This window comes from Tenebrio molitor, chromosome 5, assembly GCF_963966145.1.
Source record: "Tenebrio molitor chromosome 5, icTenMoli1.1, whole genome shotgun sequence".
Classification (NCBI taxonomy): domain Eukaryota; kingdom Metazoa; phylum Arthropoda; class Insecta; order Coleoptera; family Tenebrionidae; genus Tenebrio; species Tenebrio molitor.
Window position 1 is genome coordinate 14,675,581 of NC_091050.1, and position 14,215 is coordinate 14,689,795.

The 14,215-nt window shown below is 35.6% G+C and overlaps 2 protein-coding genes across 2 annotated transcripts in view; one reads left to right on the forward strand and one right to left on the reverse strand.

Annotated features, from left to right (window-relative positions):
* Positions 1-8,879, reverse strand: LOC138131152 (cuticle protein 7-like). Its single transcript, XM_069047983.1, has 4 exons — positions 8,724-8,879; positions 8,597-8,671; positions 5,288-5,642; positions 1-194 (listed from the first exon to the last, which is right to left on the reverse strand). Exons 1-4 carry the CDS (start codon positions 8,739-8,741, stop codon positions 85-87), a joined length of 558 nt encoding a protein of 185 aa, XP_068904084.1. The 5' UTR covers positions 8,742-8,879; the 3' UTR covers positions 1-84.
* Positions 6,083-14,215, forward strand: part of LOC138131163 (cuticle protein 19-like) — a 26,893-nt gene continuing 18,760 nt past the window's right edge. The window contains exon 1 of the mRNA XM_069047998.1: positions 6,083-6,105. The gene's annotated coding sequence lies outside the window, so the exon portion shown is untranslated. The remainder of the gene's footprint in view (positions 6,106-14,215) is intronic.

Below are 14,215 nucleotides of genomic sequence, written 5' to 3' on the forward strand. Positions count from 1 at the left end.
TTAAGAACTGGCCTTGTTTTATTGGTAGATGTTACATTAAGCTGTACAAAAATAGAATATGCGGCTTAGAACTAGGTTGGGGGCTCAGTAGTGGTGGTGGTGGTCGGGCAGGTGGTCGTAGAGGGCGTCCAGGTCGTAGTTGGAGTAGCCGAAGGTGTCGTAGTCGCCGTAGTAGGGGCCCTTGTAGGCCGAGCCTGGAAAAAAATCATCGATAATTCGAGACGAGAAGACTTTCAAGGTGGAGTGGTGAAGAATCGCCGGAGCGGATTGGGGTTTTCGAGCAAAAATGGGAAAAAGGCGGTTCTTCAAATGTCAGGGACGGATAAGTGTACGGTTTTAGTCATGACAAAATTGTTTTTGTACAAAAAACGAATACTTGCAGTGTTTATGGTAAACGGTATTTGAAATTACACTTGCAAATATTTGAAGAATGGTGAAGGTGCATGGCAATTCATAGAGATCTCACCACTTAACAATGATTTAAAAGGTTAAAAATAACCGTGACCGTCCAAAAACTTAAAGTGATATTTTGTGTACTTCCAAATGGAAAAATGATTGTCCAAAAACAGAAGCAGTTGGCAAATTCGGTAAAAAAATATTTGTCAATGTAGATCGAGACACTTTTTGTTCAGTATTGTCCAGCGTTGTCCAGTGTTGTTCAAGTGAAAAAAAATTAGTGCAGTTCTGGAAAGCGTGTCAATATTATTGTAACAAGTGTCCAGAAGCTTGTTATTTTCTTTTAAAATAGAAGAGGAAAGAAAATGATCGGTCAGAAATATAGAATGATTGTTCAAAAACAGAAGCAGCGTTTACAAAAATTTAAGAAGTCGTTTACTTTATTGTTTGTAATAGTGGAAAACGTCGTCGAGCAGAATTTTACTTTTTGTGCAAAATGAAGAGTTTTGTTCAATGTTGTCCAGCGTTGCTCAAAAACACTTTTCTTTTGATGTTGTTCAAGTACAAGGAAAATTCATGCAGTGATGAGAAATGGTTCAATATTGCTAGGAAACTGATTGTCCAGAAGCGACAAAAAACTGAATAAAAATAGAGAAGAAAGTGCGATCAAGAATGTAAACTGATTGTTCAGAAACAGAATTGGACAAATCTTTTACTTTCTTTTTTGTAACGGAAAATATTTCCAGACAGAATTTTATTTCATGTACAAAAGTTATGCCAAAATTTTCTTCTCAAACGCCAATAAAGTTGTACAGAAAAAATTAGAAAACAAAAATTGGAAGAATTGATTGTTTAAAAATCCTGTTAACCTAAAATGGACATTTTACACTTTATTGTTGTATTCATATCATTAACTTAATTACTGTGGGAAGATGGAACAAAAAAGTAAGAAAATGTTGGACAATAATTTGTATTTAAGAAGAAAGATATTATTGATCATTGTTCAAAAACAGAAAATTGTTCAAAAATAATGAAAACAATGGAAAAGCTTCTTAAATGATAATATCGCCACAACTGTTCAAAAATGACAATTTATATTTAAGTTGTCCTAAAATATTGTGAAAATGTTTTTAAAAAATCAGAACAGGCATTGACTGACTACATTTGTACATTTTTTTTACCATTTTTCTTTCTTCTACACTTGTCAAGAACAGCATTTTGAAATGAATTGAAATGAAATGAAAAGCGTTAGTTTCAAAATAATAAGACTCAAAAATCTAGTTTCTTAAATTTGTCTATAAACCCTTTTTAAATTTAAATCCTTATTGAACCCAGAACGAATACTTAATTAACTGTTGTTAAAAATTATTATTAACAAACTTTCATCACTTTTTCCACTCGAAATTGCCTCGTCCAAAAATAAAAATTTCACAATCCAACTGATCGAATTGTCCAAACCGGAACTGGACAATCGTTCAAAAAATGTGTCAATCTTTAAACCTTTCGCATTATTTCCCTTGCGTAAGTCATCATGAATGGACAAATTATTATTCATGTCTGATGTCACTTACTTATGCAACTTATAAGTCTCAAACAATACAGCAATATATCTCGCATTCATACAAATTAATTTGTACACGTCGAGGTTAACAGGATTTACGACACAAAAATTCTCAACCGCGCAACAGATTAATTAATCCTGCGACAAAAATGTCTCAAAAACCCCAACACATTTTTCTCGCAACAAATATTTTTCTTTTCCTTGTTGTCGAAATAATTTAACACTCGGTCTCTCATTCATTAGCTTCTTAGTGTCAACCGCGGTAACATCTTCATGATTAATGAATATGCTAATAAGCGGATTAATAAATCGCGATTATGTGACAAGTGATTTATCGCATCGCAAACAACACCGTAACTTTCCTGTGCAAGTTTTATCTCTTGGACATCCACCCCGCCAGTCTCGCCAAACTTGCGCACCCGCTGCGACTCTTTACTTTCACGCGACACATCTCCCCGTGACAGAATTTGTTTACGAGTTGTTGTGAGGGCAAGGCTGGGCGATATAATTCAGTTATTTTTTTTGAAATGAAAGTAGCCGTCATAAATCGCTACAGATATCGGCGACACGAAGGCTAACCTGTGAATTTTAAGCAATTTTGTTGATAATGTGAGTGCCTAATCAGCATACCTAATCGGTCGCATTTTGTGGCCAAATTGAATCGAAAAACATTTGAGTCGTGCCTCTCGAATCCGCCTCATTAGGCAATTTCTCGCATTGTTATCAAGATGATGGTTGCAGAGGCTGCAAACCGCCTCTCGTTCATTATATAAGATTTCTTCTCTTGCAATTTCCTAGGCTGTCTATGATCGGATCGCGTACCGCCCGTGCGCAATTATTCCGGTACAATCTCCGTTGCCCAATTCGCCCAAGCTGGAGGACTCCCCGGAACCGTACCCGACATCCTTGTAAGCGTGACATTTAGCGGTACCGGATCGCTCTCCTTACACGGATTTATGAAAATATCCTGCCCCATTAATAACTTTATTGCGAGAGCTCCGCAGGTACTAATGTTTGCCCGGAATTTATCGGTGCAGTTGGTGCGATGGGTGCAGCAGGAGCGTTTCTCCTGAAAAACTGAAACGCACACGGTTTCGGAGGCTTTCTAAACACTGCTTTTCCTTGATCTTAAGAACGTCGCGGCTGAAACTGTGACCTTTGGGCGGTTGCGTGATTGACTGAAAGACGTTTTTTGTGGGGCGATTGAGAAGTCCGGACCGATTCATGAATATTCGTTGGGTAACGAAAGTGAAACCACTTTTACTACGGATTTAGACAAAGGCGAACAGGTGGTTCCGAAACGATTTTCGGGAAAGAATCGAAAAGTGGAGCGGTGCGACTTGTAGCAGAGAGTATTTAGTCGCGAGATTTGCCAGTTTTAATTGTGACGGATTTCTTGAACAAATGGCCACAACGGCAACGTTCAAATTTAATGTAAATAAAGTTGTCCAAAATCAGAATCATTTTTTGTATTGTCCAAATAAAAATAGAAAAAATTGTGCAATATTTGCAGAAAATTAAAGAATGCGAAAATGAAAATTACTTTTTCAAAAACTGAAACAGAATGAAATAAGAAAATGCCGAATATTTTTTGTTTTTGAACAACATATTGTACAAAAATTAAATACAGGGTGTCTTAAAATTATCGTATTCCGAGTTCGGGGCTTAGTAGGGACATCCTGTTGACCAAGTAAAAATGTTTAAAAACAAATTGCTGTCACTTTGAAAAAAATATCAAAGTTGCCAATATTTCTTCAAAAGTACCTGATTAATATTCTAGCTATGTTGTACTTCCCTTTTGAACAAAAATTGGAAAAATTAAACTTTTATTTTTTCCAGATAAAGCTGTTTTTTCAAGAAATGTCTTTTCATTTATATTTTAATATTTTACATAATCGTCCTCACCATATTTCAAAATGAATGTCAACCATTTATATTTTTTATTTGAAGAAAACATGATGAAAAGTTTGAACCTTCAGACCCATATATCTTTGTAAAGACCTCCCCTATATTTTTTATTTTATTTTTTCGAGATTCCTGAGATTTTTCCCTACAAGACCCCCGACTTGGAATACGTCAATTTTGCGACACCCTGTATAACAAAGATAATCTCAAAAGAGATTGTTTTAGACAGAGCTGAGACAAAAAAAAAACTCCGATAATTTGATTTGTTTTTCTTTTTGAAGTATCTGTTTACTAATACGTTATTTCAACACAAGACTGTTTAGACAATTAAAGTATTTCTTATTTCAACAACAAAGTAATTAACTGCAATTACACAGCAGTAGAACCCTTTACGATGGTAAAAGTGGCTTTTAGTGATACACGTATTTCAGCAATAAGTTGCACAAATGACCTGATAGTTGTTGCAAGAAGTAAAAGATAGTCGCCATATATCAATGCGATATGTCGCCAGTTACAGTCATAATAACACGCTAATACATCAAAAATTATCCATAGTAATTGCTCGTGGCAGAAAATGATTAATCATATGCATTATGTTAGAGATTTTAGAAGACAATTTTGAAAATTATATTGATATTTGGTTTTCCGTTATCGTCTCGAGAGCTGACACTTTTCGAACAAGCTCAGTCAGTATTCTGTAATTGTTGTATTAGGCAAGAGCCACCACCAAAATGTCAGCAAAAAATTCCAATTAAAACTGAATGGCGCGACCAAATCGATAAAACCAACGAAAGAATTTCATCTATTGGGGCCGAGATCTGCGATAAGTCGCAATCTCGCCGGCGATCTCCCGAGATGCACCGACTTCCTGTGGATTTCACGCCTGAAAAGCACAACAGAAAGCGGTAAAAAACCTCCGCCCGCCAGTAATTTATTTCAGTGACAGCGCGCAAATGTCCGCCATTTTTTCACCTTCGCTGTCAATTACGCCGCACGAACGCCAATGTAAACCTGGACAGGCAATTTAATTACGGCGAGTAAATATTTTCAGTCACGTTTCTGCCAGGCGTAGGTGGATTCGACTGGGAAAAATCTTGAAAATTTTCTACTCTCAAGCTATCATTTGCTCTCGCGGCGACCCCAGCACTGTTAATGATGGTTCTGGGTGTTATGCAAGCACCAGGAAGCGCCGCTTCGACTATTGTGATCCCAGCTCAGCCAAACTTCACAACACTCGATAACATCTGAAAGCTTTTCTTCGAACCAGTTGACACCTGTATAATTTATTCGGAGCACAGTGGGCCTTGATATTTAAAATTCGGCCGACCCGACCGGTTTGACATTTTCGACTGCTCTGATTAGAAAAAACGCCTTAATTGCCTGAAAAACAACTCTTGACACACTATTGTGTCGGCGATATCTCACCTATGGAAGAAGTGTAGATGGTGTTGACGACAGGTGGCGCCACGATCGCCTTGTGCACCACCGGCTTGTAAACCGGCTTGTACACCGGCCTGTACACTGGCGCCACCTGCTTGACGATAGCGGGAGCCACGTGCTTCACAGGTGGCAGATGGATCGAGGGGGCGCTCTTCGACACCACGGCGTTGAACCCGTTCACCGGGTCGGCAACGTAGTCCACTGTGCGGATGGTGCCATCGGGCTCCACCAGCGAATACTGGCCCTTGACCACGTCTCCGTCTCTGCTCTCCTGCTGGCTCTTCACGTCGCCGGTATGTGGGTCGGAGACGCCATATTTGAACGCGTACTTGGGATGAGACTGAAAGCACAGTCAATCAGCATCGATCGATTCGCACAGACATGTCACGTTGCTCGACGCGAGACATTCGTCTGTCAGCAACTTATCGCACTAATTACAGCCGCGAGTCTATAAATAGAGCGGCCCTGACAGTGTAAAAATCGCTTTACGCAATGGAAGATGAGAGAAAAAAGAAAAATCGAAGAGTGAACGGGTTCTGGAATTTATTGTGGCGCAAGTGGTCTCGACACAAGTTGCAGCGACACATTTTTAAAAATGGGAGAATTCGGGAGTATTTGATTTGTCAAATCCCAGCGATTTATCACGTCAATGATATCTTGTTATCTCTCAGGGAAGATTATTTGATTGTGTTTATTAGTTTGATTAGATTGGCGATTGCATTGTGCTTGTTACAATAATTAAGGTCGGTGTCGCAAGTAATCTTGAGATAAGTGGCAGCTCTCAGATTAAAACAAATCAGAAAGTAAGTAACTATTTGATTAGACTAATTTGTGTAATAAATAGCGGGAGCTTTACGACATCAGATGTAGACTCAAATGTGACTTTTTTATGTTTAATTATTGTAAATATGTACAGGGTGTTTTTGAAATGTGTGCAGAAATTTTAACCACGAGCTACTGGCTTCTTGTAGAACTCGGAAAAATATTTAAAAAATTCTATATCAAAAAATAAAATGACATTTACATATTTAAAAAATAAAATGACATTTATTTTTTGAGCTACAATTTTTTTAAATTGCTTTTAGTCTTCTACGTTGTCAAACAACCTCGTAGGTAAAATTTCGGCACATTTTAAAAATACACCCTGTATATCATATTTTATAAAACGTACACCAATGCGGTTTCCGTGTTTTAAAGCATATTTCCTATAGGTTACTTCGCATTGGCGTACATTTTATAAAACATGATATACAGGGTGTATTTTTAAAATGTGCCGAAATTTTACCTACGAGGTTTTTTGACAACGTAGAAAACTAAAAGCAATTTAAAAAAAATTGTAGCTCAAAAAATAAATGTCATTTTATTTTTTGACATTGAATTTTTTAAATATTTTTTCCGAGTTCTATATGAAGCCAGTGGCTCGTAATTAAAATTTCTTCACGCATTTCAAAAACACCCTGTATGTACATACATACTTTATTTTTAATACAGGTGGAGATAACAAATTTAAAAAAAATCTATTTCATTTAAAGAAAGATTGATAATTAACAGTTTCTGGCATTTTTCTGCCGGACAGAAATCGCAAGGAATTTGTGAGAACAAAGTTCTAATTCTAATTGCAAAGGAAGTATCACGAAATATTAGAATCAAATAATTTGCCTAGTTTGCCCACTAAAACATTCTAAGAAATGTAAGAAATCATCTGTAATGTGCGTTTTTTTAAACGTAAATCTTTCAGATTCATCGCAAGTCGCATAAATCAAAACCTGATTTCTAATAATATGTATTGTGATTTTCCTGTGTCGCAATTAAGCTTGCGATAAGTCGCAGATATTTGCTTTGTAGGATAAATCGCAGTGATTTTATGAGTTCTAGTGTGAGCAAAAAATATTTTTCATTTTGTTTCTCATTGCTGTAATTATAAAGAATGCAAGAAACTCAAGAAACATCGTTAAAAAAATATGTTGTAAAATCCAAGTATGTATTGAAATAGTTATTTACGTATTACGAGTATGGTAGGCGTATTTTACAGTGCGAAAACTAGGTTTCAGGTACGAGGCGAAGCCGAGTGCCTGACTAGTTGGAGCGCTGTAAAATAATTACCGTACGATATTTGTATTAGACTTTAAAACATTATAAACCATTGAAGGTTATCTAGAAGGTTACCTATCTAGGTATTAATATTATAACTACAAAAAGTTACTTACTCAATAAATACTTATCATTCAAAAAATTTTATAACTGAATCTAAGAACAGGTGAAAAGACAAAAACTTTTTTGAGATAGTGTAGGTAGTGTATGCAATAAAAAAAGCTTGCGAATTGAACAAAAAGAAAAACAATTAAGAATCGCCTGGCACAATTATGAAAAATTATGATTCCTGGAATTTCAGTTTTTCTTGTAATACATTTTTTCTGCGAGATATCCCAAGTCGCACAAATTAAAACAAGACAAAAATGAATTATTTATTTATGATATTTATCGCATCGCACAATGTCAAAATTACACTGGCGATAACTCGCATTTAAAAAAGAAATTTTCTGTCACGTAAAAAATTTGTTCCGTTGAAAGTTCCAAACTTACTTTTTATCTCATTTATCAAATTATTTTTTTAATAGCAATAGAAAAAAGTAGCAAAAATTTGTGAGAGCAGAACATCTCAAGATTAAATCTCAATCATTAAATTCAAATCTAAGCAACTTCTAATAAACACAACTATTTAAAAATTATCTAAAAAATGGTGCTTCACATATTATGCGATTAAAAGAATATAAAAAATGAAATAATAAATATGCTGAAGAATCCTTTCATCTAAAAAATCTAACTGAATTATCGCAGACGAGAGTTGAAGACCGTGATCAAAAAAAATTATCCAAACAAATAAAGGAAACCTAATTATGACATTTGTCGCAATTACATTCTTGAGAGATTTAAATCTCGTCTGTTACAATGTCATTTCTCACAGCATTGAAGCTTGGGTGTCAAGTTTTGCAACATTTTCATTGTCACCTGATCAGATTAACCGAAAATTTGTGGACTATTATTAAGTGTCGCTGCGATTTCTCTCAGCGATATGTGTCGAAAGTTGCCGCATTTTCCGAACAACAATCGCTTGTCCAACTACAAGAAAATCTCCCAACAATCCATTTCCACGCTCGTCTTTCCACACAGGAAGTCCAGATTTAATCCTCTCCGCTTTACGTGATCCCCGGAAAAATGTCGGCTTACGTGACCGCCTTACTCTATTTTTTACAACACACAACAACCACCCCCGCAGAGACCGACGGTACTTACATAATAATCGACGGCGTGCGCCCCTTGCACCCCTCCGTACACTCTCTGCACACAAATCGCAACCACGACGAAGAACTAGAAAAAAACAAAATTAACCGTCCGCCGCCACCACCGCCGCAACTTCTACCTTGCAACAAGCCGCCATCTTCGAATTTCCACGGAAAAAAAATCAACAAACTGGAAGTTCCTCAACCTACTTGCTATATATAAGAGACTCCCAGTTCACAATGGACATTGTGTCCCCCTCCCCGGTGTCGCAACCCGCCACTGGAAACAAGGCCGCACCGTCAAAACGCCGAATTAGAGGTGGCGGTGTTTCGGGACGGTGTTAATTCGTGTAATCGGTACTCAAAGCGGGCGTTGTCCGGGTCTGTTTACAAACAAGCGCTGTCGAAACGCTCAAATCACATAAGAAGCGCCGCTCCGGTGCGTCACTATCCATATTTTGCGGTTGGTTTACCAGTGGCGGAGATACCGATCTCGCCCGACAATTAAACGCTCGTTAACCACCCTAATTAATTCAATTGACTATTACATAAAAAGGAGGAAGCTGCGTCACCTAATACATATTAAAATGCGATACAAAACGACGGTATTTTTTCTAACGTCTTAATAAAAATGCTCGAACGCTTGTCGCTTGTTTTCGACAGCGCCAGGTCCATTGTAATGGTTTCTCTCTCCTCAAGGTCCGTTTCCCAACAGATAAAAAAGAGATTGGAGGCCTTATGAATCGTGCGATCTCAGCCCATTCACGGCATTGCTACGATATGCTGATTAATTATGTATTAATGCGCCACTGTGTACAACCATATCGACATGATCGGAAGGATGCTGTATGCAAATGAATCGCAAGTGCGCATCCATATTTCAGGAAAAAATCACTCGAAACAGGTTCGACAAAAATTCGTGGATTTGCATCTTATCTCTGGTCCTGCTGGTGTTTCGCAGGAGGCGAGTGAAAGCAGATCGCAATCTCGCAGACATTAATATCTTTTTAAGAGTTGGCCAAACTGGCCTTATCTGATCGTCGACTGTAATGTACTCCGCTCGGTTTAATCCACCGAATCGCCGCAATAAATAATCAGCGGGACAAACGAATTTGGTCGCGTTATCTGGCGGAGCGGTGAATAATTTATAAAATAAAATTAAGACACAAAGGAAGAAAGTCGAATGAAAATTATTATGTAAGGGAGAACAAGGGCGCACTCGTCTAATTTGCATATACTCCAACAAAGGACTTGTCAAATGTTTTACAATTATACAAGCGTGTCTTATTCTTTAATTGTTGTGTCATAATTAATGTTAATGGTAAAGTGTAGCAACATTCCCGAGCTCTGTGAGAATTATGTCAATTACATGCCGGAGAAATTCGACGCCGCCTGCACCCAGAGCGGAAAAGTACAAAAGAATAATAATAATAATAAATGAAAGCGATAGTCGTCCAAGTTAAGCAATGGCGGGCGAGGTCAGTGTTTGGATGGGTGGCCGCCGAGGAAATCACGTTCAGCTTGATCGTTGCTTGATGGAAATATTTGTGATGATAAACAAATCCGGCCTCGATACCGTACCCCTTTCCATAAAAATAATAATAATGATAATACATTTATTTGACTGGGAAAAGGAAAAACTAGTACTATAGTAAAATATAACAAGTAAACAAATTGAAGTAAACAATCTGAACACAGCAGAAATAATAGATATCGAAGCCAACTTCGTCTTCAACATTCCAGGTAGGCCTCAGCGCTTCACTGACTTCATGGCTCCTTATTCCTCGAAACCAGTACATCGTCTTTGCTGCTTCAGGACCCTTCGGAAATGTCATGGAAATCTTCCCTGCACTTTTTCTGTCGAGTCAGTGTGGCACGTTCCAGTTTAAATTCCAAACAAAATTTCGAAACAAAATTAAATCAGTGTACAGAGATTTTGTACTGCAGATAACAAAACTTGGAGAAGACAATGCCGAGGAAATAATATTATCGATATGCAGGAAATTCTATTTAAGATCTTTGTTAAAATATTCACCAAGGTTGTTACCGATTCACAGGAAGTACAGTTGCGAGTAATAAATTTTGGTCGTCAATGTCATTCTTTGACACAGTAGACAATACTCTAGTGTGAAACGGACATAACCTATAACATGTTATGACATTAATTGTCACTATGTTCTCTTTGTCAAATTTTATTCATAAAATGAAACGTAATAAATATTGGAACAAAATGATCTGATTCCATTAAAATATTATGCTGGGGACATGATTTTGAACAAAAAAAACATCACAATTCCATTGAATTTATTGACATTTTGTTAACATTGGATAAAAGCAGCACAAAATTGTACAAAGTGTCTACAAAAGAACGGATATCAACAGTCCTGTGGAATTGTGAGGCTCTCTAATTTTATTTTATTTATCAGATGTCAACTGTCAAATGTAAAATTATGCTTGTGTTTGTTTATGTATGCTTGTGAGTTTCTTCAGTCTTTCTATATTCTGACCTGACCTGCCATTAATGGGCTTACATAACCTCTGTTTTACCACAATACAGGCTGTTTGATAAAAAACGCCTCAACCCGTAAGTTTTTTTATTTATTATCAGATTTCAATGGACAAAAAAACCAAAGATATGGTTTTTCATGCGCTACGCAGCAGCAATAAAATAAAAAAAATTTGGCGTTATTTTCAGTAGCTAACGATAGTCAACTTTTTTTTTTAAATGGACATGTAGTTTTTTAGGCTCAGTCTGGTAAAGTTTTTTTTTCTGAATCTAATGATGTATTAAAAGTTATCATTTGGTCCATAGCTGACTGAAAAAAAAAAAAAACAATTTTTAATTGTAGTTCAGCTTATGAAATTTTCAAGTGTGCCGTGAAAAACAATTGGAATACAAATAGCAACAAATGTCAAGTGTGAGTTTGAAAATTTTCAGGTGCAATCTTGAAGAGTTTTATTATTACTTTTTTAGAAAACATGAATAATAACAAAAAAAAATTTTTTTTTTTTTGTTATTATAGTGCAATCTTGAAGAGTTTTATTATTACTTTTTTAGAAAACATGAATAATAACAATTATTATTATTATTTTTTCTATTAACTTTTTGTTTTTGACGAATTACGATTTTTATTACACTTGAACAAAAAATAATAGTCAAATGACTGCATGACAGACAATGTTATTTTATTCTTAAGTAAAAAAAGTTTTAAAAAGCAGATGAAAATTTCTAAGCTGACGTTTAGATGACATTTATCGTACTTTGTATTCCGATTGTTTTTCACGGCACTCTTAAAAATTTTATAAGTTGAACCACAAAAAAATGTTTTATTTTTTTTTCAGTTAGCTATGAATCAAATGATAACTTTCAATACATCATTAGATTCAGAAAAAAAAAACTTACCAGACCAAGCCTAAAAAACTACATGTGTCCATTAAAGAAAAAAAGTTGACTATCGTTAGCTATTGAAGATAACGCCAAAAAAAATACATTTTATGGCTGTTTTGTAGCGCTTGAAAAAGCATATCTTTGATTTTTTTGTTCATTGAAATCGGGTAATAAATAAAAAAGTTATGGCTTGAGGCGTTTTTCATCAAACAGCCTGTATACAGGTGGGGTTACGCCCAGGCGAGAAATCGCGACTTATAATTAATTAAAATTGCATTTATTTTAACTGGTAATACTTAGTACTCATCAATTACAACAACTTTTCTCAATAAAGTTTCTTGGAATTAGCAAAATTGAACTGCCATTTGTCCCCCCTTTATTTTGACGTGTCGTTCATGTTGAATGAAATGTTATGAATCTGAAAAGTTTTTTCAACAGGAATCGTAAAAACTGAATGTTTTCATTCCCTTCGTATTGCATTTGATTAATAAAATGATTTCACTTTCGTTTGTTTTTTTTTATTGCAGCTGCTTTTCTTGAATGTCATGAGAAGTTACAATTTACAATTGCGCTTCATGAATAAAAAGGTTTCACTTTCGTTTGTTTTTTGTTACCTCCTTGTTTTGTTTCTTTATTAAAAATAGTTAGATTAAAATCGTTCCATAGGCGGGTATGCAAATCTTTAGTTATTTTAGATTAATTTTTAAAACCCTTCAGAATTTGTTTTCGAAAAAAAAAAAATTAGAAAAGTAGTAGATGAGTCCTATTACCGGTTAAAATAAATGCACTTTTTTCTGTATGTATTTCCTGTATGTATTTTATACCTACCTAACTATACCGGATGGGGCATCGTATACGCGCACGCGAGTATGATAAGGTATATTTGAGGATTAAAAAAAAAATGTGTTAATAAATAGTGCCGTAACTGTTAATTTACCTATAAAGTTTTTACGCCAAATGAATCTGTACCTTCCAGCGCATCAAACGGTCAATTGCCAACAAAAGGATCATTCACTAGTAGCCGACTGTTTTGAAGCCTCTTATTTACAGCTTTGCCATAAAATTTACAGTTCCCATTGTCACCTAAATTTACAAGTGCACAAGTAGCAGGTCATAAATAAAAATGAACTACTAATAAGGCCCCTTCAGAGCACTTTGTTTTTTAATGATTTTGCCCTGTTTTTAAAGGTCTATTTAAAAGCAGATATTTCAAGGATTCTGTCCTGTTTTTATAAGGCAGAAGGCATGCTATACAAACTCATGTAGATGGGTCTGTTAAGCACAACAGTTCAAATTTAACGATTCTAGAAATCAACCCATTGAACAAAATTTTAATAAAAAATTAAACATATAAGGCCCCTTCAGAACTCTTTGTTTTTTAAGCATTTTGACTTTGTTTTCAAAGGTATTTTTAAAAAAGCAAAACTATATGGGCTTGTTCAGCACACACCATTTTCTTACACAATGACAGAAATTTCAATATTGTTGAAAAAAGAAACAAATTTTGCAAAAATAAATAACAATAAATCCTAACAATAGTAACAATACAATAAACGTCAAGTGTCACCTGCGTGCGAAAAAGGGTGACCAAAATTCGACCATAGTGCCCATTTGTTTCATACGCGTCTACGTTTTTGCATCTGCAGCCACGTTTAACAGTTTTTTTTCTTGCATACCAGACGTCTTTAAAGGACGAGTTTCTTCTTACAGCATTTTTTATGGACAATCAACTTTTTGATATAAATTATAGGGTAAGGTAAGCTAAGAGTACGCGTGAGGAAAGAGTACGCATTCGCGTTTTCCAGTAAAATATCTGTGGTAGAAAAATTTAAATTTTACTAAATGGTAAGTATATTTATGTCAAAGTCAGTGCTGAAAAATCAGTTCGATATGATTACTCTTTCAAAAATTATGAGGGTTACAAAAATTCAGTACCATAGGATGTAAATATTAGAAATTTTGAGGTTCGATTTACGGTTTCTGTTTTGAAACTACGTTTGTGTTATTCGGTTGAGACTTATCTTGGCATTGTCGTCAGATGGCGCTACCAAGTAAAGTTTTTCTAAGGTACTATATCTTTAGAAGGTAGCGCCATTCCGCTCCACAATTTTTTGACTGGAAATTAAAAGAGATGGCATTATTGGTAAATCCCGTAAGTGTGACAAAGATAGAAGTACACTCAACGAAAATGATAGGTAAATTCAACCATAAAGAGCATATGAAATCGCGCCTATCTAGTTTCAT